This window comes from Nicotiana tomentosiformis, chromosome 11, assembly GCF_000390325.3.
Source record: "Nicotiana tomentosiformis chromosome 11, ASM39032v3, whole genome shotgun sequence".
NCBI classification, from domain to species: domain Eukaryota; kingdom Viridiplantae; phylum Streptophyta; class Magnoliopsida; order Solanales; family Solanaceae; genus Nicotiana; species Nicotiana tomentosiformis.
In genome coordinates this window covers 108,343,340-108,371,046 of record NC_090822.1, presented here as the reverse complement: position 1 = coordinate 108,371,046, position 27,707 = coordinate 108,343,340, and the positions used below count along the sequence as shown (strand labels likewise).

General features: G+C 38.1%; 1 protein-coding gene across 1 annotated transcript; it reads right to left on the bottom strand.

Annotated features, from left to right (window-relative positions):
- Positions 1–12,697: 12,697 nt before the first annotated feature.
- LOC104092429 (protein RETICULATA-RELATED 1, chloroplastic-like) lies at positions 12,698–27,249 on the bottom strand. Its single transcript, XM_009598034.4, has 6 exons — positions 26,740–27,249; positions 25,755–25,942; positions 25,101–25,199; positions 24,701–25,006; positions 23,512–23,670; positions 12,698–13,267 (listed from the first exon to the last, which is right to left on the bottom strand). Exons 1-6 carry the CDS (start codon positions 27,088–27,090, stop codon positions 13,117–13,119), a joined length of 1,254 nt encoding a protein of 417 aa, XP_009596329.1. The 5' UTR covers positions 27,091–27,249; the 3' UTR covers positions 12,698–13,116.
- Positions 27,250–27,707: the final 458 nt, after the last annotated feature.

Here is a 27,707-nt window from a genome sequence, read left to right as displayed (position 1 = left end):
TCCGTAGTAAACTTATGTCGGATATACTCGGTCAATCGGTAGATTTGATATCTTTAAACCGTCGTTCTTTGGTGTATACCTAGACAACCATAAGTCACACAATCAACCCTTAACCGTCTTTGGTTCTCATTGTTGTGTTCGTTTCAGCCATGAACACCGCCTGGTTTCATAAGTGCGTAGAGAACTGACCTTACAAAGTTCTCCTTGAAGCGGCTAACACTTCACACTTACATAGGTGATTCCTAAACGTGTCATCCTGTAGATACACTATTTGATATACCCCGTATCAAATTTAGAAATCATTAAAAAGCCTTAATGCTTTATCCTTGGTACTGAACATTGTCTCATCACGAGAACGGACTAAAATTTTATTTGACAATGTTGAACCATCATTAATGACTTTGTTTGATCTCCTTGAACCTAGATCTTGGGATCTCTAGTCTTCTAGGTAGAGTTACCGCCACAATGACTTGTTCTCGGCCATAGCCCCATTCCCCTTGATGATTTCTCAACTACCTCTCTAGTTAGGCCTTTTGTAAGTGGATCCGACACATTATCACTTGACTTTACATAGTCAATCGTGATAATTCCTCTAGAGAGTAATTGCCTAACGGTTTTATGTCTTCGTCGTATATGACGAGATTTACCGTTATACATAATGCTCCCAGCCCTTCCAATTGCCGCTTGACTATCACAATGTATGCATATTGGTGCCAACGGTTTGGGCCAAAATGGAATGTCTTCCAAGAAATTCCGGAGCCATTCAGCTTCTTCACCGGCTTTATCTAAGGCTATGAATTCAGCCTCCATTGTAGAGCGGGCAATACATGTTTGTTTGGACGACTTCCAAGATACCGCTCCTCCACCAATAGTGAATACATATCCACTCGTGGACTTAGAATCAGTTGAACCGGTGATCCAATTTGCATCACAGTATCCCTCAATCACCGCAGGAAAATTACTGTAGTGCAATTCAAAGTTCTGGGTATGTTCTAAATATCCCAAAACTCGTTTCATTGCCATCCAATGAGATTGGCCTGGATTGCTCGTATATCGACTCAGTTTACTTATAGCACAAGCTATATCTGGTCGTGTACAATTCATGATATACATTAAGCATCCCAACACACGAGCATAATCCAATTGTGATATGCTTTGGCCTTTATTCTTTGCTAATGCAAGATTCACGTCAATTGGAGTCTTTGCAACTTTAAAGCCCAAGTGCTTGAATTTTTCAAGTACTGTCTTAATATAATGAGATTGTGACAATGCCAGACCTTGAGGAGTCTTATGGATCTTAATTTCCAGAATTAAATCAGCAACTCCCAAGTCTTTCATATCAAACTTGCTATTGAGCATACGCTTAGTAGCATTTATGTTGGCAATGTCATTACTCATTATCAACATATCATCCACATATAGGCAAACAATGACTATGTGATTTGGAACAATTTTAATGTACACATATTTATCACATTCATTTATCTTAAAACCATTTGACAACATTGTTTGGTCAAATTTCGCATGCCATTATTTGGGTGCTTGTTTTAGTCCGTAAAGAAACTTAACAAGTCTACATACCTTCTTTTCTTTACCTGAAACCACAAACCCTTCAGGTTGTTCCATGTAAATTTCTTCCTCCAACTCTCCATTTAAGAAGGCCGTCTTAACATCCATTTGATGAATTTCAAGACCATACACTGCAGCTAATGCTACTAACATCCGTATGGACATAATTCTTATAACTGGAGAGTATGTATCAAAGTAGTCTAGACCTTCTTGTTGTCTATACCCTTTGACTACGAGTCTTGCCTTGAATTTATCAATAGTGCCATCATCTTTAATTTTTCTTTTAAAAATCCATTTAGAACCCAAAGGTTTATTTCCAGGAGGAAGATCAACCAATTCCCATGTATGGTTGTTCAATATGGATTCTATTTCATTATTGACTGCCTCTTTCCAAAACAATGATTCGGAAGAAGTCATAGCTTCTTTAAATGTTTGAGGCTCATTCTCCAATAAGAAAGTCACAAAATCTGGTCCAAATGAAGTAGACGTTCTTTGACGTTTACTACGTCTTGGATCCTCCTGATTACATATACTTTCTTTTGTTTCTTCCCGAGGTCGTTTAGATCCTTCACCAAACGACTCACATTCCTTTTTATACGGATATATATTTTCAAAGAACTCAGCATTATCTGATTCTATAACCGTATTATTATGAATGTCGGGATTTTCTGATTTATGAACCAGAAATCGATATGCTTTACTATTTGTCGCATATCCTATGAAAACACAATCAACGGTTTTCGGTCCTATCTTTACCCTTTTGGGTTTAGGAACTTGCACTTTTGCCAAACACCCCCACACTTTAAAATAATTCAAGTTGGGCTTCCTTCCTTTCCATTTTTTATATGGAATGGATTGTGTTTTGCTATGGGGCACTCGATTTAATATTCGATTAGTCGTAAGAATGGCTTCCCCCCACAAGTTCTATGGCAAACCAGAACTTATCAACAATGCGTTCATCATCTCCTTTAATGTGCGATTCTTTCTTTCCGCAATCCCATTAGATTGGGGCGTGTAAGGGGCTGTTGTTTGATGAATAATTCCATATTCTAAACATATTTCTTCAAAAGGAGATTCATATTCACCACCCCTATCACTTCTTATCATTTTTACTTTCTTGTTAAGTTGCGTTTCAACTTCATTTTTGTATTGCCTGAATGCATCTATTGCTTCATCTTTACTATTCAGTAAGTAAACATAGCAATATCGAGTACCATCGTCAATAAAAGTTATGAAATACTTCTTTCCACCGCGAGATGGTATTGAATTCATGTCACAAATATCTGTGTGAATTAAGTCTAAAGGATTTGAATTCCTTTCAACTGACTTATAAGGATGTTTAACATACTTAGATTCCACATATGTTTGACATTTTGATTTTTCGCATTCAAACTTAGGCAGTACTTCCAAGTTAATCATTTTCCGCAAGGTTTTATAATTGACATGACCCAAACGTACATGCCATAAATTATTTGACTCAAGTAAGTAAGAAGAAGCTGAAATATTATTATTGTTTTCCACAACCATTACATTTAGATTGAAAAGACCCTCGGTGAGGTAACCTTTTCCTACAAATATTTCATTCTTACTTATGACAACCTTGTTGGACACAAAAATGCACTTAAAACCGTGCTTAACAAGAAGTCCAGTAGAGACTAAATTCTTTCTCATTTCGGGAACATGAAGGACATTGTTCAAAGTCATGACCTTGCCAGAAGTCATTTTCAGAAATATCTTCCCATATCCTTCAACTTTTGCTGTTGAAGTATTTCCCATATAAACTGTCTCTCCGGGTCCAGCAAGAGCATAAGTAGCAAAAGCTTCTCTAACTGCACAAATATGGCGAGTGGCTCCTGAATCAAATCACCACAGTTTAGGATTTCCTACCAAGTTACATTCAGAAAGCATGGCACACAAGTTATCAACATCATCATGCTTTACTACCATGTTTGCTTGACCCCTTTTCTTGTCTTTCTTCGGAGCACGACACTCCGTAGATTTGTGTCCGATTTTTTTACAGTTGTAGCAGTTTCCACTGAACCGCTTCTTGCTTGGGTTGTATTTCGGACCAGAAGCCTTCTTCCTCTTTTTGTTATCTTCAACAATATTTGCTCCCATTATTGTTGAATTTCCACGGCCTCTCCTTTCAGCAGCTTTATTGTCCTCTTCGATTCTCAACCGAACAATGAGATCTTCAAGGGACATTTCCTTTCGTTTGTGTTTCAAATAATTTTTGAAGTCCTTCCACAACGGAGGCAACTTCTCAATCATTGCTGCTACTTGGAATGCTTCATTGATGACAAGACCTTCAGCAAGTAGATCATGAATAATCACTTGCAATTCCTGGACTTGGGTAATAACAGACTTGCTATCTACCATTTTGTAGTCCAAAAATTTTGCGGCAACGAATTTCTTCATCCCGGCATCTTCAGTTTTATATTTCTTTTCAAGCGCATTCCACAATTCTTTTGACGTCTCCACGCTACTGTATACATTATACAGATTATCATCCAGTCCGCTAAGAATATAATTCTTGCATAAAAAATCAGAATGCTTTCACGCTTCAATCACGATAAAGCGTTCATTCTCTGGCTTTATCTGGCAGATCAGGAACATCTTCCTTGATGAACTTCTGTAGACATAACGTAGTTAAGTAGAAGAACATCTTCTGCTGCCACCGCTTGAAATCAATCCCAAAAAAATTTTCGGGTTTTTCTACCGGTGTTCGGCTTGTCGATGCGTTGGCAGTCACCGTCGGAACAGCTTGGTTTTCGCTTTCAGTCGTCATTTTTTTTTTTACTGTAAAAAAGAAATGACACAAACAAACGTTTAATATACGTTTTCAAACTGGAGTAAAAATCACGTAGATTTTAATCTCCAACAAAACGCCACGAAGGCTTTACTCTCCAAAACGGGAGTACACAAAACCACAAAGGTTTTAGTTTGCAGAATAATAAGAATAACACAAATACAGAAATAAATATTAAATTCCTTAAGATTGTTAGTCCCGCCAATATTGCTGTATTTGTAAATAATAATTCTGCAAAATATAAGTTATCGTAATGAAACAGTAATTAATTCGAGTGTTTTCTTAAAGAATTTAATCCCCTCCTAGTACCCAAGGTAATGGATTATTTCCTCCCAGGATAGAATGAATCACACACTGGTGTAAACAATGCAGAACGAAGGAGTAGAAACTCAGAAAATCTGTTAATCAAATCCGAAGCCGAGCGACGACGACGGCGCGAGGCTTGCTTTCTTCTTAACTCTTTAAGAGCTACAAGAAGAGCAATTATATATATACCCACCAAAAATCTTTTCCTCTTCCAATATGGGACAATGTCTCATTGTCAAGAGGGAGAAACTTAAAATTTTACTCAAAAATTTTATTTTCCCTCCATTTCCCATTCACCCTCATTTTAAGACTATTTCATCTTAAATAACAAAACCTTCAACCGTATACTCTGACAGTATAGTTTCGATATAAATGTATACAATATTACAATTACAGTAGCAGCAGTAAAACGCAGCTGTTGAGCAAACTCCATAGCTTCGTCTTCACCTCCATAGATAGGTGTCGAGCAAAACGCAACTAGCTATCACCTTCACATCCACGTGTCCATATTTGAAAAGGAAAGATACAAAATTACAAAGATTTGAGGGGCGGCCGCCTGTGTATTTGGCCATCCAAAAATTCAAGGAAATCAAACATAAGCTTCGACATAAGATATTTAAGATGCACCCCGCTCATCATAAAAATCCATGCATTCCTAGACTTTTAAATGAACCACATATAGATATAAATATAGATAAAGATACCTAGCAAAGTAAATTTTTGTAGATTCTCAGATGTGGCTTACTTTCTGGATTTACGTTGGCTTGAAGTCCGTGGCAAGATTGGAGGTAATTGTGTTGGACCGCATGGGTATATATTGTAGTAATAAGTTTGGGGGCGGGTAATTAGTTTGGTCCAAATGGGAATTTTGTGTAGATTTCACAAAAAGAAAGCTTCGTTTTGATATTGGGGGTTTAACATAATAACATCACAACAGGAGCTTCATTCAACTTCTATGAAACCAATAGCAAAATTCAAAATGCCACCCACCCATTATATGAAGTTTGGCAAGGAAAATGACTGCAATTTTAATAGATAGATTGGAGGAAAAGCAGTGGTTATTCCATTTATAATATACATTGCGTGTATATGTTATCTTTCTTAATATATATATATATATATATATATATATATATATATATATATATACACACAAGCTTCTCTGCACATAACATATATATACATATTTAGTTAATGCATACATATCCCAAAAATATTTGATTTAGTTATAAATTACTAATTTAAGTATACTAATATCTAGCATTCTCACGTAGCATGGGAGCTTTTATGAGTAAAGTCAAAAGGCATACTCTCCAACAAAGTATCTCCATTCTTCTTCTAGCAATAACACTATCAATTAAATGTTGGTATATTGCTCCAATATAGACTCCATATTCTTCAACTATGACAATATCAATTGTTCTTTGGTTGGTATAATTGTCTTCTTAATGTTGATTACTCTTTTACATAAAATTCAAGCCTCACTTTTTCTATTCTAATGTTCATGTCACGCACAAAAAGTTTTAGCTTCATAATGCATCATTTTTAATCTAGTTAATGAAAATTAAGTAATCAAATATTCAAAATTGGTATACTTTTTATTTTTCAAAAACAAAATAGAACTTGAAATCTTCGATGACCATGATTCTTTCTTTTCAAATCAGCCTTATCACACCAAGGAGCTGTCATTTCTCTTCCCCAATTACTAAATGGGGATTAGACAGAGAAAAAATACCAACAAAGAAACATAAAAGAAGTGAAATCAAATTAAAGTGGGACTTAGAGGAAAGTGTAAGAAGGAATTAATATATTTATCAAAATGGTGGACTTTAGTATTGCTTTTTTCCTTTACTTTCCTGAAATGATCCAGATGTAGTTAAAATGTATCACTCCAACTTGTAAGAAGTATACTACCTATATTAATGTAACTTTAGGAATACAACAAACTAAAAGCGTAGAAGAGGACTCACAGAACTGTGGGTAAATAATTAATTTCAGCTTTTATATATATATATATATATATATATATATATATATATATATATATATATTCTGCAAGAGCAAGAGGGAGTTTTACGGCATATGAAAATATCTTTTATCGGTACATCCATATTCTAGAGTTATTTATGTTACGAAAATTTTTACGACAAAGTTTTTCAATACTTCAGTGGAATTGTCATGTAATCATGTTTCACATGAGGAAGCTTGGGATATGTTAGAAAGATAGCTGAAGAAGAAAGAGTCAAATATCAATAAAAAGAAGAAGAAAGGGATGCTAGTTAAAGTTCCAACTGAACTTACATGTGGAATCTTTTGCTTTTATATGAAGTTATTTCACTCAAGGTCAAGTCAAATTTCATAATTTTTTTTTGCATAATGTCCAGATATTATTAACCTCTCCATGTAGAAAAATAAGTATAGCATTCGTAACACATGGTTTTAAATACATAATATGACAAATATTAATTTTTCTGAATTTAAAATAGCATTTACATACTTCAAACTACGTAAAAAATGTATTATAACTCTAGTACTTCAATTGTTTTTGCAAAATCTATAGTCTAATAAAATTATTATTTGACTGACAAAAAGGTAAATAGAACTCCATCACCACTAACAAAATAGTAAAAATCTAACACACGTATAATTCGTAAGTGTTCATTTTGTTTTTAAAAAAAAAAAAAAATTGTTCATTCTTGAACATATCAATATCATGCATATGCACTATCTTATATCATTGAAAGATTATTGTACACAGAGTAGATTCCATGAGAAGAAATACGTTAGAAAAATCAATATTGAGTAAACTGACAGTTTGAAAAATAGAAAAGAAAGAGCATCGTCATATATAATGCAGATTCAAGTGGTAGAAATAATACCATTCGAAGCTAATGTTCAACTCTTTAATTCGAGATATATCCATAACGGTTATACCATGGACTATTGACATAGAGCTCTAAACAAAAATCCTACCGAATTACTATCCATCAAGTTATGCTACCGAAAATAGCTATAAAAAATTACTAATGATACACAACATTCACAATACCTAGGCAAAAAATAATATTTTAAAATAAGTACGGTTGAAATTCGTTGAAAATAAGCAATATACAAGATTTGAAAGAGATTGGAGGTGGTGATTTGGACAGTTTGAATTCAACAAAAAGAGTTTTTTATGGATAATGGTTGAAATTTGAGCAAAATTCATTTATAGCCCCTCTGGCCAAACTTATAATATCCGATAGCAAAAAATTATAATATACATTTTATAGCCCAAAAATAATTCTAGCGGCTAGCCACCGAAATTAACAAACTGGAGTTTGTCGGAATGGACAGCAGCTGCCTACCGATATTGACAAACAAAGGATTTAACTATGTCCTTTCTCTTTCCCCTGTTTTCTCATCAATTGGAGTAAGAAAAATTTATAAGAAAAAACATGTTTTTCTTCAACAAATTTTCTATTTTTTCCCAAAAATTTCAAATATCCCACAAAATAAGAATGATCAACAAGATGATCGGAGCAGAAGGGGGTGGAAGACGTAGTTTTATTTGAGGATTATAAAGATATTTTCTTTATTGGTTATAGGTAAAATCTTGCAGAAAAATATCTTGAGGTTTTATGAATTTTCTGGTGAAATCTTAAGGCTTGTTCTGCTTTTCAGTGAAACAAGTAGTTGTGGAGTTCTATTTTTAAGAATTTTGCTCTTTTTATTTGTTTGTTTAACCATGAAGCACGGCAATTTGCCAGAGGACACGTATAACCATTTACATTATTTTTCATTTGCAAGAATTTTGGGTTTTAGTGTCAATAAATAATACTCCCACCGAAAACATTGGAAGTATGAGTTAAGGAGAATTACATCAATCACCAATGTTGCCAATTGGCAAATTTTGTGAGGGACCATACAATTATTTTCATTATTTTCTTGACAAACTATAATCTTTTTTGGCTTTCATGGTTTCATCAAATTAGAAAAAAAAGGAAATTTATGAAAAGAAGATATAATTCTGGTTATAACTTTTAAATTCATATATCAATTGGTCATTTGATTTTTCAATTATGTCTTGGTAAGTGGTAGTGTACAAGGCAGGAATATGGTGGAAGGTATATACAAAATAGACTGTCACTTACAAAAAAATATACAAAATAGACTATTATTGTACAATTTATATACAATAGATTGTCACTATACAAAATATATGCAAAAAATATACTAAATAGACTGTCACTATACAAAATATATACTAAATAAACTGTCAGTATACAATTTATATACAATAGACTGTGACTATACAAAATAGATTGTCATTATACAAAAAATATACTAAATAGATTGTCACTATACAAAATATATACAAAATAGACTGTTACTATACAGAAAATATACAAAATAGACATTTCGGGCTATTAGATGTCTCATGTCAATAGAGAAAAATATGGGCTATTAAAATTTTGAAGGGCTAAAGAGGGTCATTTTCCCAGTTGAAAACATATAAATGAAACAATATACAAAAATTGAGGAAGATTGGAGGTGATTTGGGCTAGTTTAGAGTCAAAGTTCGTAGTTGAAATCGAGTTTAAAAATTTCTCTACGACACATGTATCTTATAGGATTCATAGAGTGGAGTTTCCCTTTAAGGTTGGATTCCACAGATCTAATCAGCGGAAAGAAGCACTGGCTAATACTTTAATGGAGATGGGGCCTACAGGGCAATCAGATAGCAGATTCCCCTTTACTGTCTTCAATGTCTTGACTTTAGGAATGATTGACTGTAAGAGAAGTATCTGAGATGTATCCAATCTATTTTTACAACACTCTGCTCGAAATGAATGTTATTTTGGAGAACTCAAAATTTTAAATTCAACCTTAAATGAGCCTCAATGGCGCAACCAATGGAGGGTTATAAAATAAGTTGTTACCATGATCACGTGGAGTTTTATAAAAAAAAATGTATTACAATCTTTCATGCTCTTAATCTTGAGGCGATGAATCTTCTTTCATTGCAAACTTTAATCACAAGTTGATCCTAATTGACTTGTATTTATATGCACATTCATTGATTGCTTAACTTCGTATGTGCTTTAGTTACTGTGAGAGGAAAGTGTAATCCCAAATAACCTGTTTTTGGCATTTGCTGTGCGCGAACCAGGAATTATTATTTGAATGAAAACTTATGACTCAAAAGAAAATCTGTACCAATTAGAGTTTTAAGCTAGTTTTCTCCTGCAAGCTCAAAACGCACAATCTACATCCCCTGCTCCGATGATTAAGAATTTGATTTTCAATTTATTTAAAAATTAGATGCATTGAACAGTACAAACCAATTTATTTTACAATCTACATCCTTATATTTTTCAGTGCTAATATTTTAGGTATGGGAGGGCAGCTAACGGAACAATGAAGAGCTGGTTGAAAGTGGTTTTGTTCTTTTTCTGCCAATACGTGAGCGGGAAAGAGGAAAGAGGGAGAGACTGTACAACGGGACGGAACGGGACGGTTCACGGGCCAAAATTAATTATTTAAGCATTAAGTTTGGCAATAGCTAGTTTTTTTATAATGACTACGATTTTAAAGTTTGCAACGGCTAGTTTTTTGACTTATTTAATAAACTTAAAACTTAATAAATGATTAAAAAAACTAAGTAAAGAATTATAAAATATTAAAAAAAAGATTTGTAATGAAATATTTTAGTAATTGTAATAGAGTTGTATTTTATTTAATATAATTTCAAGCCATTAAGTAACTAAGTAAGAGTGTAAGACAATTCATAAAAAGAATTCAAGGCTTAGAATCTTTTATTTTATTAATAGAACTTTAAAATTTCACATACAAATATAATTCTTTTGAAGAGCACCTAATCTACGCAGCCACTTTCTAGGAAGGGTTCTGTTTGAACTAGTAGCCAATTACAAATCATCATACTAATATTTGTAAGCTTCTATATAGTTTCGTTGTAACTTATCTATAATTTCTCTCAGACATTGTTCTGGAATTGGCAATGTTGATTGATGTTCCATGAGTTCCATGCCGTCATCGCTCCCAGTGCTAAGTATCTCATTGTATTCTTCTTCTTCCTTAGTGGTTAATTTTTCAAAAACAAGATTTCTTCTTTCTGAATTAATCCAATCGCTGAATAATACGAAAATCTCTAGGCTGTCATCCGCTAATGAATGTCTATGATCTCCGATTTGAAATCTTACCACGCTAAAAGCACTCTCTGATACTACTGATGATGCTTGAATGGTCAGAATATCTCGGGCCATTATTGAAAGTGTTGGAAAAGCCTTGTCACACTCCCTCCAGCATGCCAAAAGTTGTTTGTTGCCTTCTTCATCTTTAATACTTTCCAAACCTTGATTAAGATAAGAATCAAGTTCATCACCAATAGAGGAATCAAAACATATTATATCATACATACCTTCCTATAGAACTTCTACTCTAGCCATAGAAGTAGAAGGAGCAGTTTCACTACTTGTTGTTTCCATAGATTTATATTTATCAAATATTGATCTAGCATAAGAATATATGTTAACTTGACAGGCTTCGAGAGATGGTTGTTCATTTTCTTGAATTGCTAAATTCTCATAAATTTTACGAACAAGTCCCTTTAAACCTCCCGTCCCACCACTTTTGGTATGTACAAATTGTTACTTACATTTTTCACATATAGCACGTTCATTGACTTTATCATGTTTAAAAAATTTCTACACAAATGATATTTTGGTACGTTCAACCTTACGCCTATCTCTTACAGGAGATACAGGGGGTAAAGCTCCAGACCGAGATTGACTCTGAGTTGGAGCTTGTGTTGCGGGACTAGTGGGTGTTTCATCGAATTCTTCTTCCTCAGTTTCTTCATCCTCATTTTCTTCGTCCTCAATAAAAATATCATTGCCAAATTGTCTTTGTAAAGTTTCATGATCTAGTTGTTCTCCGAAATTAATATTATAACATGCGGGGTTGGAAAAATAAAATTTCATCAACATGAGTCATTTCATCTATATGTTTTCTAATTCTAGGAGAGGGATTAGGATTAGGACTAGGATAAGGATTACTACTACTATCACATTTACTACTTTTTTAAAACATGCTAAATACATTTTTAGGAGCCATAATTTAAATACGAAATTAAATTTAAAAAGTTAACATAAAAATTAAACACATAAATGAAATACGAAAATAGAACCCGTAAAGTAAACACAAAAATTAAGTACTAAAATGATACGCAAAAATTATATATTAAAATTAGGAGATGGAACGAGTGCACCATGATTAAATATTGAAACTTGAAGAAATTGTTCCAAATACTTGACGAATTAATTTGAAGCTTGAAAGTTGCTCCAAAAATTTGCCTAAATACTTGAAACTTATTTTGATTGTGAGAAAATAGAGAGAATAATATAGAGAGAATGTAAGAGATTTGAGAAAGAATGATTGATTTTTGTGGGAAAAAATGAAGAAGGATGGGGTATTTATAGTTAAAAATAGAGCCAAAGTGTAATTTAAAAAACATAAGGGTTAAATTAAATTTTAGGGGGTAGGGGTGTTTTTTTTGGGGGGTGCGGGGCAAATATGGCCGTTTATAGCGGTTAGCCAACGGCTCTATTTAAAAAAAAAATAACACGCGGGACAGACGGGATAAACGGGACGAAATGATCATCCTGTCCCATCCTGTGTACCGTTTAATATGGGATAAATGAGACGGGACAGCCTTAGAGAGAGGTAGACTAAAGTGAGGAAAAAGTATACAAATAGCTAATTGGGCTAATATTGGTAGCATTTGACATTCTCCACTGATGTTCAAGTACTTCTTTCTTCAGACATTTCCTTGAGCTAATTTGCTTTGAATTGAATTCAAAAAAAAAAAGGGGGGGGGGGGGGGGGGGTGTGCATTGCTTCAATCAAATACGAATTTTCTGGTTAAAACTTTAAAAGAGAGAAAAGACATTGATAGGCATCAAGCAAGACCATCAAAAGAGGCATAAGGGAGTAGACAATGGCAAGATATACTAAAGCAAAACACCTACTCCTGACTGCTGAAAGTGATTTACAAACTTCAGTCTCAATTCTCTTCCTGATAGCACAATATCTTTCAACCAAAATAATCTCACATATTTCACTAACTTACTATGATCTAGAAATGAATGAGGAAATGTTTAAGAGAGCTCCCCCAGGATCCTAATAAAGTTAATCATCTTCTGCTATAGTGCACATGGCAATGCTCATGATAAAACTTGCATTTTTCAGCTGTCTTCATTTGGTGCTCCAACCAAAAACTAATTCTCAGGCTGCAAAATTGAACGATGACGGCTACTCGTTACTTTTTTCCTGACTATTCTTTTTCTTCGAGCCGTAGGATCTGTTGTTTCGGCCTCAGGAGACTAGTCAGTTTGATCCCAAGAAGCCCAAGCTCGAAAACAATGGCAATTCTAGGATGTGAACCTTTCTGAAGAAGGCTGATCAAGACCCTCGGTGGGTCGACTACAAGCCTTCAAGAGATCATCTGAATGGGCCAGTGGATCCACCTCTATACCAAGCCAAGCTAGCCTTGATGCCTCTCCTACTTGAACATTCAAGACCCTGCATACATTTAACTGATTATTAAGCAGGAAAAAATCGAATCATCTCCAAATCTACAGACATCGTATCCTTTATCCACCAGTTCTTAGGATAACAGAAAATACATTTCAATAATTAAAGCTAATCTAGTTCTACTGGACACTTAAATTGTGCAGACCGTACAAACGTTAAGCACTATGAGAAGCATCAACAAATACTACAAGTGCAAATCATAAACAGCAATGTCATTTTGGCAATTGCATTACTATTATTACTTTAAAAGGGGAAAGGGTCAAATTTGAGCCTGTACTATAAAAAAATGAGCAACTTTGTACTCCGTTAAACTTTTGGTCCAATATAATCCAACGTCGAAAGTAAAAGTATCATTGTGTGCCCTTGGCTTCCAACTCAGCACAGCCTGGGGGTAGTTTTAAACCATACTTAAAAGCCCATAGCAAAAATATGCTTCAAAAACGGCTTTGAATATATGGTCAGGAGGAAACTGGGCTATGGAAGGAAGTTATTGATGCTAAATATGGCGTACAAAATCACCCATATGCTTAAAAAAATAGCATCCCCTTATGGTGTAGGGCCTTGGAAAAGTATCAGCAGAGTTTAAATAACAACTACTACTACACGCCTCAATCCCAAACAAGTTGGGGTCAGCTATATGAATCTTCACTGCCATGTTTCTCCATCTAAGCCCAACTCATATCATCATCATACCAAATAAAAGAGAGTGATGCACAAGTTTAATACATATAAAAATAGTAGAATAATAATCAAAGAAAAGCAACTGAACCAAATCAAGGTGATTGGCTTAATGTGTCTAAGAGTTATACTAAAGGCTTGTTTCATCCATGTTCTGAAATTTTGAGAAAGCCATAAGGCCTCCATGGCTGAAACAAGCTCTCCCCAGCTTCAAGCTGCGGGAGAGTTATCCAAAAACCCTACTTATGCAACCCGATTGCATGCTAAACCATATACCCCACCCACTAGCCAAAACGAATTTGAAACGGATTGAAAGTCTCCATGATGAACCAACAATTAAATTTACTGCAGAAAACTTGATGCTTTTTCCATGGAATGCTTTTTCGGGTGGAAGAGGGATTACACCAAGCAATTGTTATGAAGTTTTCTCCTGGAAAACCGGATTTACATGTGCTTCGCAAGTTGATTCCAGTGCAATTGAGCATTAAGGGACAGTGCAATATCCGACAATTTGAATTCCAGCACCTCTTGCTAAGGTTTGATCTCTATGATGATTATGTTCAAGTTCTGTCAAGATCCTTTAGATATATATTCATGTGAATGGGGAGCACATCGATTTAGATTACTTTCATGGCCTCTACTCTTTAATCCGAAGGAGGAGACTTCAAGAGCATCTGTGTGGATTTCGTTTCCCGATCTGCCGCCAAATTTGTCTGCCAAGAAAGCACTGTTACCTATCGCCTCTGCTGCAGGTAAACCATTAGCTGTAGATAAAGCTACTCCAGAAAGGTCGAGGCCAAGCACAGCAACGGTTAAGGTAGTTCTCGATCTTCTTGACAAGCAACCAAAGCAGATTAGATTACTTCATGTGGATGAGAAATCTGGGAAAACTATTGAACATTACCAGGAGATTGTTTACGATAACCTTCCTAAGTATTGCAACTATTGTAAACGACAGGGACATGATGAAAATAATTGCCCTTTGATCTTAAAGATATCTAACGACAATGATCAATAGATTCTGTGATGATCGACAACATTGATGAATCACAGGTGGAAAAGTTTCAAGGTGATTCACGGAATATGTTGAAGGAAAAGAGGAGGTAACTGGCGGGTTTAATAAAGAGAAACCTATTGATGATAATCCTACTGGGCAGAAACAAAGTTCTCTGGAGGCTGGACATACAAATAATATGGATTTAGCATTGGTTCCCAGCTCTTCGAAAGTTCAGAATTTGCACAAAGAGCTTCAAGTAGGCTGCAGTCGATGCCTCAAAATCTGGGAACGGTCAGGTTTTATCTAGTCCTTGTCGTGAAACTAGTAAGGATGGATCAAAAAGGCATCGTCATGATCAACAAGAAAATAATTTTGTGCAGCAAGTTGAAAACTCAAGTAGTGTTGACACTTCAATGAGACGTGAATTTAAAGACTTGGGCAAGGGTGTAGAGACAAATAATGAGGAAGGTTGGACTGCTGTATCAGGGAAAAAAACTGCAGGAATTCATATTGGCTCTCCAACTCGCATTAATGTGCAGCAAACAGTGGATATGCCAAGTGATCGAGCTACGGACTTTGTTGGTCCAAATTCTTATGATGTTTTGATAGCACCTCCTGGTGATGAGACTGTTTCTGGTGGGAATACAGAGCTTCAGGTGGTGCATGGTGTAGCTGGGCAGCGAACAAATGATGAAAATAATAAGGGAGAATGTCACGGGCCCGAATCCTCACATTGGGTAGCGGCACCTGCTCGCCCGTGCGGCGCCCGCGGACTCCCCTTCGGCGCGGGCCAGCCTGTCTTCCTGTCCCAGGATTTCCCAAGCACGATCCTGTGCCTGTCGGTTGGGGCTCGCCCCAACGTGTGCCGCCCGTAAGATGCCTAGGCCCTTGGCCCTAGACATGTCGTGGCGCTCCATCTTAGGATCACAATCCATGCGCGCCCTGGGGACTTGGCTTTGGACATGCCTTGTCCTTAGCCCAAGACTGAGCATCGCTCCCGCGTGCACAGCCCAATCCTCAAGCTTGACACTCGCCTAGTGCATCCGCGACTAGCTCGTGCCTCGCCCGAGTTAGGCAACCTTTAGCCCTTGGCCGTTGTCATGCGCCTCTTTCGTGCCATGCCCATACATAGCCCTCTTGCAGCACGCTTCCATTCCGAAGTAGTGCAGTGTCGCCCACACTTGCACCTTTAGGCCAACGGACCCTTGCTTGCATGGCTGAACCAAAGCCATGCTCACAAGTCGACACATGATGCCCCTATGACAGGTGCATCAAGTATCCAATCGGCGTGGAGGTCTCTTTCCAACACTCGGCAGCCCGCGGGGCTGGCCGTTCCACAATAGCAGCCTCCACTGCCCTTTTGATGCCCAACGCAGGCCCTAAGGCGTTGCGCAGCCCATACGAGTTCCCAAACTCGTGTGGATACCTTTGACACTCCCTTGAGTCATCTAGGCAGGCCCTTGGGGTTCGCCCCCAAGGCAGCTCGTTCTATACGGCTCGGTGGCAGCACGCATGGGGGAGGCAGGTCGGAACTTTCATCACCTATACCCCCTATATATGCTTAAAATTAAAAAGCCCAAGTTGCCCGAGTAGACTGCTCTACGTCAGACCATCAGAAGACTCCTTTCTCACCAGTTCTTGGCCGAAATTACAACCCCAAAGTGCGGGTTGTAACATCCTCCCACACTCATAATGTCATCACCCCGATGACACATCATGGCTTAAGACATCCCGGAGTCTGCCCCCTCAGGTATGCCCATTCAAGCTCCCTTGGTCCTGTGGGTTGGACTTCCTCGAAGTCCTTTCTCAAAAGGAGTCGTGCCCCATGCACTTCTCCCCCAAGTATCTTCCAAGCGTGCCTCTGCACTTCACCTCCATTCGGTGTTCACTTGGAAAGTGCCTCCGCACTTGCACCCTCTGGTGTCTAACTTTGTGATTGACCCACACTAGTCAAATCACACCATGACCCCCACGGTCTTCATGTCCGTCTGAAGCTTTCCTTCACAGGTAAGCACATCATGTGCTCTTTTGACGTCGCTCCCGTAGCCTTTCGCTCACGTAGCCCTAAGATGCCCTCTTTGGCATAGCTCCCGCAGCCTTTCGCTCACGTAGCCCTAAGATGCCTTTGGCATGGCTCCCGTAGCCTTTCGCTCCCGTAGCATTAAGACGCCCTCTTTGGCACGGCCCTAAGTAGCTCACTCGCTCACATGGCCTTCAAACGCCTCTGGCATAGCTCACGTAGCATTCCGTTCCCGTAGCTCTCTTTGCCTTCACTACCTTGAAGATGTGTTCGCTTCCAGACCCACGACTTTGTCCTTATGCCTCTCGCATAGGCGGGATCCTCCCACACTAAATGTGGAGGATACATCTTAGCTCGTCGTCTCACTTGGCATTCGGCCAGCTCTTGAGACGACCTTTGGTGAGTACTACATTCCTAAAGTCGTAGCATCGCCGCCTTTCCGAACAAAGTTCTTTGTTTTCCAGTTGTCACTTCCTCAGCAAGTAGCCAATGCTCCCGGTAGTACTTCAATACTCACCCTATAGACAGGTACTCTCTTGGTCTTGCTAGCACGACTTCCCGGTTCGGTGTGCCTCGCACCTGGACACTCTCGGTCCCCGATCATTCGACATACCCCTTTCCAGAATGATGACACCTTCTAACTTGGAAACTCGCCCCATTTCGAAGCTTCGCTATACCCTCGAATCTATTTCCTCACCTTGGCAATGCCCTCAGGCAACCCAAAGTCTTCTCCCGAAGGAAAGACACTCAACATGATGCGTCGCACGCATCCTTGGCAAGATCTCCGCTATGATCATGCCCAAGTTCATAGTCCATGGCTCCCACTCTTCGTAATATGGTTGCACGACCTGGCAAACATGGCATTCTCTTGGCCATCCGACTCGTCGGCATATCACCTCATTCAGTAGCACCTTAGACTCACGAATAACAATGGAATCACCCATTTCCTTCGTCGACCATTAGTATCGGGTTCTCGATCTTTGGTGGCATATGAACATCAATCTCTGCTTTGACGTGATCTCGGCACTGACATCCAAAATGCACTCGCCATATCCACCCTTTGCCTTGACGTTGTGCCATGGCATAGTATGGCCTTAATCAGCTCTGATACCAAGTGTCACGGGCCCGAATCCTCACATTGGGTAGCGGCACCTGCTCGCCCGTGCGGCGCCCGCGGACTCCCCTTCGGCGCGGGCCAGCCTGTCTTCCTGTCCCAGGATTTCCCAAGCACGATCCTGTGCCTGTCGGTTGGGGCTCGCCCCAACGTGTGCCGCCCGTAAGATGCCTAGGCCCTTGGCCCTAGACATGTCGTGGCGCTCCATCTTAGGATCACAATCCATGCGCGCCCTGGGGACTTGGCTTTGGACATGCCTTGTCCTTAGCCCAAGACTGAGCATCGCTCCCGCGTGCACAGCCCAATCCTCAAACTTGACACTCGCCTAGTGCATCCGCGACTAGCTCGTGCCTCGCCCGAGTTAGGCAACCTTTAGCCCTTGGCCGTTGTCATGCGCCTCTTTCGTGCCATGCCCATACATAGCCCTCTTGCAGCACGCTTCCATTCCGAAGTAGTGCAGTGTCGCCCACGCCTGCACCTTTAGGCCAACGGACCCTTGCTTGCATGGCTGAACCAAAGCCATGCTCACAAGTCGATACATGATGCCCCTATGACAGGTGCGTCAAGTATCCAATCGGCGTGGAGGTCTCTTTCCAACATTCGGCAGCCCGCGGGGCTGGCCGTTCCACAATAGCAGCCTCCACTGCCCTGTTGATGCCCAACGCAGGCCCTAAGGCGTTGCGCAGCCCATACGAGTTCCCAAACTCGTGTGGATACCTTTGACACTCCCTTGAGTCATCTAGGCAGGCCCTTGGGGTTCGCCCCCAAGGCAGCTCCTTCTATACGGCTCGGTGGCAGCACGCATGGGGGAGGCAGGTCGGAGCTTTCATCACCTATACCCCTCTTATATATGCTTAAAATTAAAAAGCCCAAGTTGCCCGAGTAGACTGCTCTACGTCAGACCATCAGAAGGCCTTTTCTCAGCCTTTTCTCACCAGTTCTTGGCCGAAATTACAACCCCAAAGTGCGGGTTGTAACAAGAAGCTGTTATTGGAGATTCTGTGCAGTTTCAAACTTTAGGAGAGGCACACCAGGATGTTGAAGGTGTGGTTGAGGTCAATAACAAGTTGGCTTTGGCTATGGCTGGTGATATTTCTACATCTCAGTCATATACAGTTATTAATGGATGCCAAATATTGGAGAGTTTGAGTCCACTTCAAGCTTAGAATGGTGCATTGGTGTCCACTGATATTATGCCCGAGAAAATGAGGCCAGGTACAGGTGCAAATGTTCAAGATTATGTTGGCTTGAATACATCGGTACAGGAGGTCCCTTCTCAGACACGAGACATCTCCTCGGACAATAATGATGCTCAATCTATGCTCTCCTCAGCTGCTAATAAGCCCCATGCGTCGGGTTACAGATTGCGCAAGGTCACGAGGTTGGTACAAAGGAACAGGATAAACATTTAAACAAGGAGCAAGGAGTTGAGCAAACTTCACCTATCTGGGCATTAAGAAGAAGACGAACAGGAAGCTGACAATATTGACAATATTGCTAACCAAAGTGATGCACACCCCAAAGATAATCAGGGAGGTACTTTGGCTTCTCCAAATTCTGGCATGAAGAGAAAGTTTAATCCGAATGCACCAGCAGACAATATGGAAGTACATACGACTCAAGCTACTACAAAAGAAAAGGAAATTACTTTGGCACAGCAGAGTCAAAGTGCTTCGGCAGTAAACTGAATCACAATGCTCCTGTTCTCCAAATGGGGCTTTAATTTTGGTGATCAATTGGCATTACAACATGCCAAGGAACCTCATGGTAGTAGCTCAAAATCTGGACAGTGTTTGGTGTTAACAGGCAGTGGAACAATAGCTCATGGGCAAGGTTTGATGGTAACAGGATCAAACTCAAGTGCTTCAAAATTTAAGTTGGCTAATAGAGATCTTCTTAATGTTTTAGTCTCTCATGATGTGGAAAAATTGAAGGCTCTTGATGAGCCGGTTACTACAAATACCTTAGCCATTACATCCAAGTCTATTGTTGTAGTGGAAAAGAGATAGGAACCGGGTGCGTTAGTGTCAGGACATAGTCCAACCAAAACAATTGGTGTTGATACAGATATCTATGAGGAAGGAGAAGAAGATGACATGCTGGATACTTGCTTTGCAAATGTAGCTAGGGATGGAGATCTTTCACCTCGACTACAAATGACTTGAGCAAACAAAGGCACAAAGAAGAACTCTCATAGACGTCAGCATAGTTGGGATGGAAAGGTGATTGAGGAGGTTACTATTCAGTATCTTCCAATGAGAATTGCAAAGCAAAAGGTGGCAGCTTCTACCACTTCAACAAGGTCCACTAGATCAAAGAAAAATTAATGAAATTTCAAGATATTTTGGAAAGGTTGGAGGAAAAAGACAAGAAGGGGACCCTTGGCGTAACTGGTTAAGTTGTTGCCATGTGACCAGGAGGTCACGGGTTCGAGCCGTGAAAACAACCTCTTCCAGAAATGCAGGGTAAAGCTGCGTACAATATACCCTTGTGATCCGGCCCTTTCCCGGACCCGCGCATAGTGGGAGCTTAGTGCACCGGGCTGCCCTTTTTGAAGGAAAAAGACAAGGTACATAATCAAATTGCTACTAGGCTACAAGTTTTTGAAGATGTCACAAGTTCAAAGAAGAAGGGGCTTCGCTCAATTCTCTTTCTTGTTTTATTTTATCAATTTATTAGTATCATCACATGTAATATCATCCCAGAGTGTGTAATAAACTTTGTGATGATCATAGACTACTTGGTTCTTTCTAGTTCCTACGTTTTTTACATGCTTGCTAGTAACAGAGACAGTTCATACCTCATAGAATTGTAAGGTCTAGCTCAGTAGTTGTCATTTATCCACTTTTGCCTCAGGGAATTCACCTGAGTTGGCTTTGAGGTCATCGCACCTGGTGAAAGCCAAGGCCTTTGGATACTACACTACTGGAGCTTTTGCTCCCCTAGCTTGTACTTTTCCTTTTGCAGTTTTTCGTATTAATAAGATTAGCCACTAAGCACTCTGCGTAGTGGTATATTCGCCTAAAAAACAAATCAAGGTCCTAACATGACTAAAGCTATTCCTAACTAAATGCATCAGCAAAGTTTGGAATGATCTTTTTCATTTTTTTCAGAACATATCTTTTAAAGCTGGCAATGGCGCACATATCAAGTTTTGGAAAGATAAATGGCATGGAACTCCCCCGGGTGGAAACATTCACTGGCCTCTGGGCTCTCCTGATAGAACATAGACTCAGCCATCTCCAAAAATAGAGAAGATAACTCCTGGAACCCAAAATTCAGAAGAAACCTCCAGAACTGGGAATTGAATGATCTGCTAACTCTCTTGAGTGCTCTTGAAGAATAGAACATTGATGATCAACAGGCAGATAGAAAAATATGGGACAATAATAAAGCAAGTATACAGTTAAGGATGGCTACGACCAAATCTGCTCTGAATGGTATGCTAGTAGATTGGCCATGGAAGCACATTTGTAGGACAAAATTACCATTTAAGGTGGCCAGCTTCACCTGGACAACACTTAAAGGGGCATGTCTCACCCAAGACAATCTATGCAGGAGAAACATTATACTAGTAAACAGATGTTATAAACTATCTGACTTGTGGAGCCTTTGTCATGCCTCATACTCTTAGGCTTTACTTGTTTGCACTTGAGGGAGGTCTGGACCTCAATGGTTCATACCTTACACCATTAAGTGCATTTATTTTTATTAAAATTTAGTCACTTAATGGGTTTGAACAGATATTTCATTAAAACTTTGAACAAAGTCTTAATATCATTAAGAGATATTTCATTAAAACTTTGAACAAAGTCTTAATATCATTAAGAGGTTATTCAAAATGTTTTGTGAATATGACTTTTCGCCACCACTCTGTCCACAATAATCACCACCACTACAGCCAACTACTAGCACCACCAACCACTACATCAGTTACTACCACGCCAACCACCTCTACCCCACTATAACTATAACCACTGCCAACCACCATTACTACCGTCGTTGGTGCCATTTCGTCACCACTATTGGCCACGAGCACCACCATCACTACTACCACCGCCCCCAACCACTACTACCAGCCACCTCTATCATCACAATCGCCACCGATGCCAATCACCAAACATTCCACCACCGCCACTACTAACATCAACCAACTCCACCATCACAACCACCAACACCATAGCGCCAATCACTACCACACCAACCACCCCTATCATCACCAACTATCACCACCACCACCAAACACAACTACCAACAATCCCCGCATCATTGCCAAACATAACATTCATTTATAACTTCAAAAGTTTTTATTTTCTTATCAAATAATGATTTTATTTATTATTTACATTTTTCTAATATTTTATTATATTATTCTAATTATTCTTATATTTAATTTACTTTTTATCTGAATTGTATATTATTATGTTTAAATATTAATAAATTATACACATTCAGATATTAAAAAATAATAATTTTAAACATAATAGAAAGCAACACTTAAATTGGAATGGATGGAATATATCGTTCTAGTTGGGTTAACCTCATCCCTATAAATAATGCTAATTTTTGTTTTGGATTTTGTTAGCTCCCTGATCCTAGCATATTCTCATGTATTGGAGCTAACTCTCTCTCTTTCTTTTGTAACTATTGCATCTTCTTAATCCTGTTAATTAATTCTTCCTACTTCATAAACAAACGAAAAATTTAACCATTCAAAAGTTGATGGATAAATTAGAAAGAGACACTCTTCGGAACAGACTAAAAATAAAAGTGAGACACTTAAATTGGAATGGATGGAGTATATCTTTTTAGTTGAGTTTACCTCACCCCTATAAATAATGCTAATCTTTGTTTTGGGTTTTGTTAGCTCCTTGATCTTAGCATATTCTCATGTATTGGTGCTAACTCTCTCCTACTTTTATAACTATTGCATCTTCTCAATCCATTTAATGAAATCGTCTTACTTCATACAATAAAAATAAAAATTAACTTTTCAAAAGTTTAGGGATACATTTGGACATTTTATCCCGAAGAATTGGACATCTGGAGTCCACCTATTTCACACCAGAGCTCCGTTAGTGACAAGGGAAAGCATGAGACGATGTGCTAACAGCAATGGTATCAACGGATCAAAAGCTTAACGAGAACAAAAAATAAGCAATTTCGAATAGTGCAAGGGCAAATTTGAGCAATCAAGATAAATTGCTTCTACATGACTCATACTCCTAGGTTTCTTCCTCATAAGATTATATCATTTTTGTGTCAATATTGCACGAAGAATCTTGCTATCTCTAAGCTCTGTACGCTTACACGTACAACCAAAACGTGAACTATCGCTGTAAAATGATGTTTGCACTCGTACAAAAAAAGGGAAAAAATTAAGTCTTGCATATACTACCACCATATGTTTATAGACGGTATACCTCAAGGCAGTGCTGCTGAAGAAAAGAGCCAAGCCAATAATACCAAAGTAGTTTCTGTCAAATCCACACAAAAGCTGATAACGTATGTTTGTGTAAAGGCCAAGAAAGGCACCATAACCAAGTGCATAATTGATCACACATGGGGTAGTCACCGACAACCTAGCAAAATAGTAGTAGTAAAAAATGAGTCTACCGTGAACATAAGGTGTCATCAATTGTATTTTAGCTTTATAAAAATAACTAAATGGAAATTAAATTACACGAGGAAATAACAAAATGGTTTGTTATTTTGGGGTAAATCTGAAATAGTCCCAAAAATATACCCCTAAACAATTTTGGTCCCTTCAAGTTTGCCAAAAGTAAGCATTTTTTGTATCCATATTTAACATAAGTTTGTCAAAAGTGAGCATTTTTGGTATCCATCAATTATTTCACATACTTTGATCGTTAGTGTTGAGTTGTCCCGCATCGGAGGGATTTTTGAGGTCCTTGGTCTCCTTATATGGTCTTGGACAATGCTCACCTCATAAGCTAGCTCTTAGGATTGAGTTAGGCCCAAGATCCATTTATCATGGTATCAGAGCCAGGCTCATCCCAATTATTGTTAGTTTGTTACCAATGTTGGACCCCCATTTATGTTGTCCATACTCCAGTTTGTAGGCCTGGGTGTGAGGGAGGGTGTTGAGTTGTCCCACATCGGAGGGCTTTGAGGTCCTTGGTCTCCTTATATGGTCTTGGGCAATCCTCACCACATAAGCTAATTTTTCGAGTTGAGTTAGGCCCAAGGTCCATTTATAGAAGTGTTAAAATCAAATTTAACGGGAACCCATATTAGAAGGTATATTTTTTTTAGTTTCTACTATTTTGATCTATTTATGTTGTCGGGTGTAGTTTTGAGGTGCAATATTTAATATTTTTGGTCTATTCCCGGTGTTTGCAATTTGTAGTGCTGCAATTGATTATCTTTGACGGACTTTCCTAGTGTTTCTGGCTAATAATTTTTCTTTTGAAGTTCTTGTTAAACCTAACCGTCAGAGTAAGTTAAATATTTGACAACCATAAAAAATGCTATTTTTTGGCAAACTTAAGGAACCAAAACTGCTCAGGAGTAGGAGTATATTTCAAGGACTATTTTAGACCTTAAACTTAACCATAAGGGACCATTTCTATCATTTTTCTAAATTTCTACCTTCCCTCCTTTTTAGCGGCAAGAAGTTTCCATAGAGACCCTTGGACAGCTCCTACAGTGAGTCCAACCATACACAGTTCCACAGCCTTATAGAAAAAAGAATGAATTCTCTTCTGCAAGTCAAATTTTCTTAGTAGATAACTCTTCTCGAAGATATTGTTTGGAAGAATTTGTAACCTATTTCGCCAATCAAAGTAGAATTTGTTTCCAAATGAGTAACAAGGAGCAAGCGACCAAACGACAATAGCATTGCAAGCCATTACAGTAAGCACGTTAAGAAGGGCAAGATCCCACTCCTGCTTGATCCTAGATCAAAATAAAAAGTAAACATGTAAGTTTGTTTAATATACTGCATGAGCAATTTAATGAACTTTATTTCCTTGAACTGAATAAAATATACCTTTCCTTACGGTTTTTGATCTCCCATGAAACTGAGCAACCAATTGTAACGGCCTGCTCTAGAAGCAGCTTGTACAAAAATGTTGGATCTGCAACCATCCTGTGTCAAAAATTCATAGAAAATCAGGCAACTAGAAGCATCATTCACAATCAGCACAAAAACTTTGAATGGTCAAGATATATTGATACAACAATAATCAAGGACAAGAAAATTATATTGCACAATTGTACACCGGTTTCGGGTTTCACAATTATCAGAGGATTGCATAATTATGTTACCAAAAAATAAAATTAGAGCACCGATCATATTCTGATTGCCATTAATGATTGGTTGCTCTTCTGGAGAATCATAAAAATTTCCAGAAATTCTTTACCTTGTGTATACTCCTTTTATAAGGGATTTTCCGTTTTGTCAATAAAACCATTTAACTTATCAGGAACAAAAAGGGTTCAGGTTCACAAGCTTATATAAGAGAACTAAGAGAAAGTTCAATAGCTCCCTTTAGCCGATGATTTCTTCATCAACAAAGAGAATTAAGAGAAAAGTACGACAATGCAGGCTACAGAGATAAAAAGCATGTCTAGTAGAAAGGCTTCTGCCCGGCACTTTTTCCCTCGCCAAGTGTTTTGAGTATTGCAGTAGTGTTGTACTTACCTGCGAATATATGCCCTTGATAATACTTTAAGAAATGACCCGGAAATAAATATATGCATATATCTCCCGTCACCGTCATCAAAGTCATCAAAGTAATCATCGTCTCCAGCACCACCCTCACTGCCTCCACCACCACCACCAAGATTGACATTATTTCCCATATTTCCACCTCCTCCATCAGTCGAAAGCTGTGATTTTGCACAACATTAGCCAGTTCTCTTAATACCCAAGAGTTGCCAGATTGTACCAGTAGGTCTACCATGAAAGCTCAAGTTCAGGTAAAACACAGAGCGCGAGATTCTTAAACATAGATGGAATTATCTGTCATTATGAAAAGCAAGCACATGCCGAAATTTCACACCATCTAGGCTAATCGAGGCAAATCAACTTTTTTTTTCTCCACTCGCCTTTCCCATTTCATTGAGAAAGAGAGAACCAAAATAGCAAAGAAAGCACATAAGACACATCTAGGATCCAGTAATCAACGTCAGAATTCAGATTAAACAATTTTGACACAAATGGTCACTTATATCCGATCAATCTTCATTTTTTGCCCATATAGAAATGGCAAGTCGAGAATACAACAACAGTTTCAGTTCCATTCGCAGAAGCCATCTATACATTACAATGGTCACTTGTATCTTTTTAACCCTTAGTGTCGTATTTCTATCTTAACTACATCCACCATGAAAATTTAATTCAATTTTAAAAATTAAGGTATAAAAAATAATTAGCATACAACAACACAACAGAAGTAAGTCAAGCTAGCTAGTTGGAGTCAGCATATGAATCCATTTATTGGGCATGTAATTATCACAACAATATGCAGAAGACTTACAATTACAACATAGCAGAAAAATGGTAGTTCAATCAATCAAATTAAGACACAAATATTTGTTATCTTTAGTGAAGATCATTAATTGAAATTACATCACATGTTTAAAACCACACGTTAAAGGAGTATTTTCGGTAATAAAGCACAAACCTGGGGCTCAGGGCTAGAATTCGTCTGTGTCTGGGTCAAACCAAGTTTCGATATTTCTAACGTATCTGCACCAAGAGCGCCGTACTTTTCCCCTTTCATTACCGGAGCGTACATCACAGAAGACCGAGAATCAATTGACGCCTTGATAACGTTAGTTTTTGACGGAAAAACTCGCCCAACGGCCGGCAATAAATGTTGTGACGCCCTAGTTTTTAACGGAAAAGCTCGCCATAAAAGTTGTGACGCCTTAGTTTTAAACGGAAAAGCTCGCCGTACGGCCGGCAGTGGCAATAAAGGTTTGGAGAAGGTACGGATATCCATAGGCATGATTTGAAACACAGAGTGAGACATTTTTTTTGCTGTTGTGATCAAATTCAAACCTAAGGGGTGTTTGTTTTTGCAGCAATCAGTTTTCAGAAAGAAGGAACTTGGTTGGTAAAAACTTGGTGGCTGAAGCGATTTGGCTCCTAGTGGGACTTTGATTTGATGCCGTGTCCAAACTCAATGTGATGACCTGTAATACAATTGAACAAATATTTGAAGGCTCAACCGTCATTTATGTTTATATATATATATATATATATATATATATATATATATATATATATACACTATAACATTATTAAAGGCACATATATGGCAAGTCATGCATGTAATTAGAGATGTAAACGGTTCGGTTCGGCCAGTTATTTTATAAAATTTGTACCATACTAATTTTTCGATTATTCTATTATGTATAATCAAAATTAGATTTTTAGAAATCGTACTAATCATGTCAATTTTTCTTCGGTACGGTTCGGTTAATTTTCGCTATTTTTTAAATATCACATAAAAATCACTAGTAGAACCAGAATGCAACAACATACATATTTTTATAGGAGTTAACAAAACTCTCAAGACATTTTTACTATTTAAAGAGTAATGAATTAAGAAGACCTGAAAGATAACTAGAGTATAGATCCATCAAC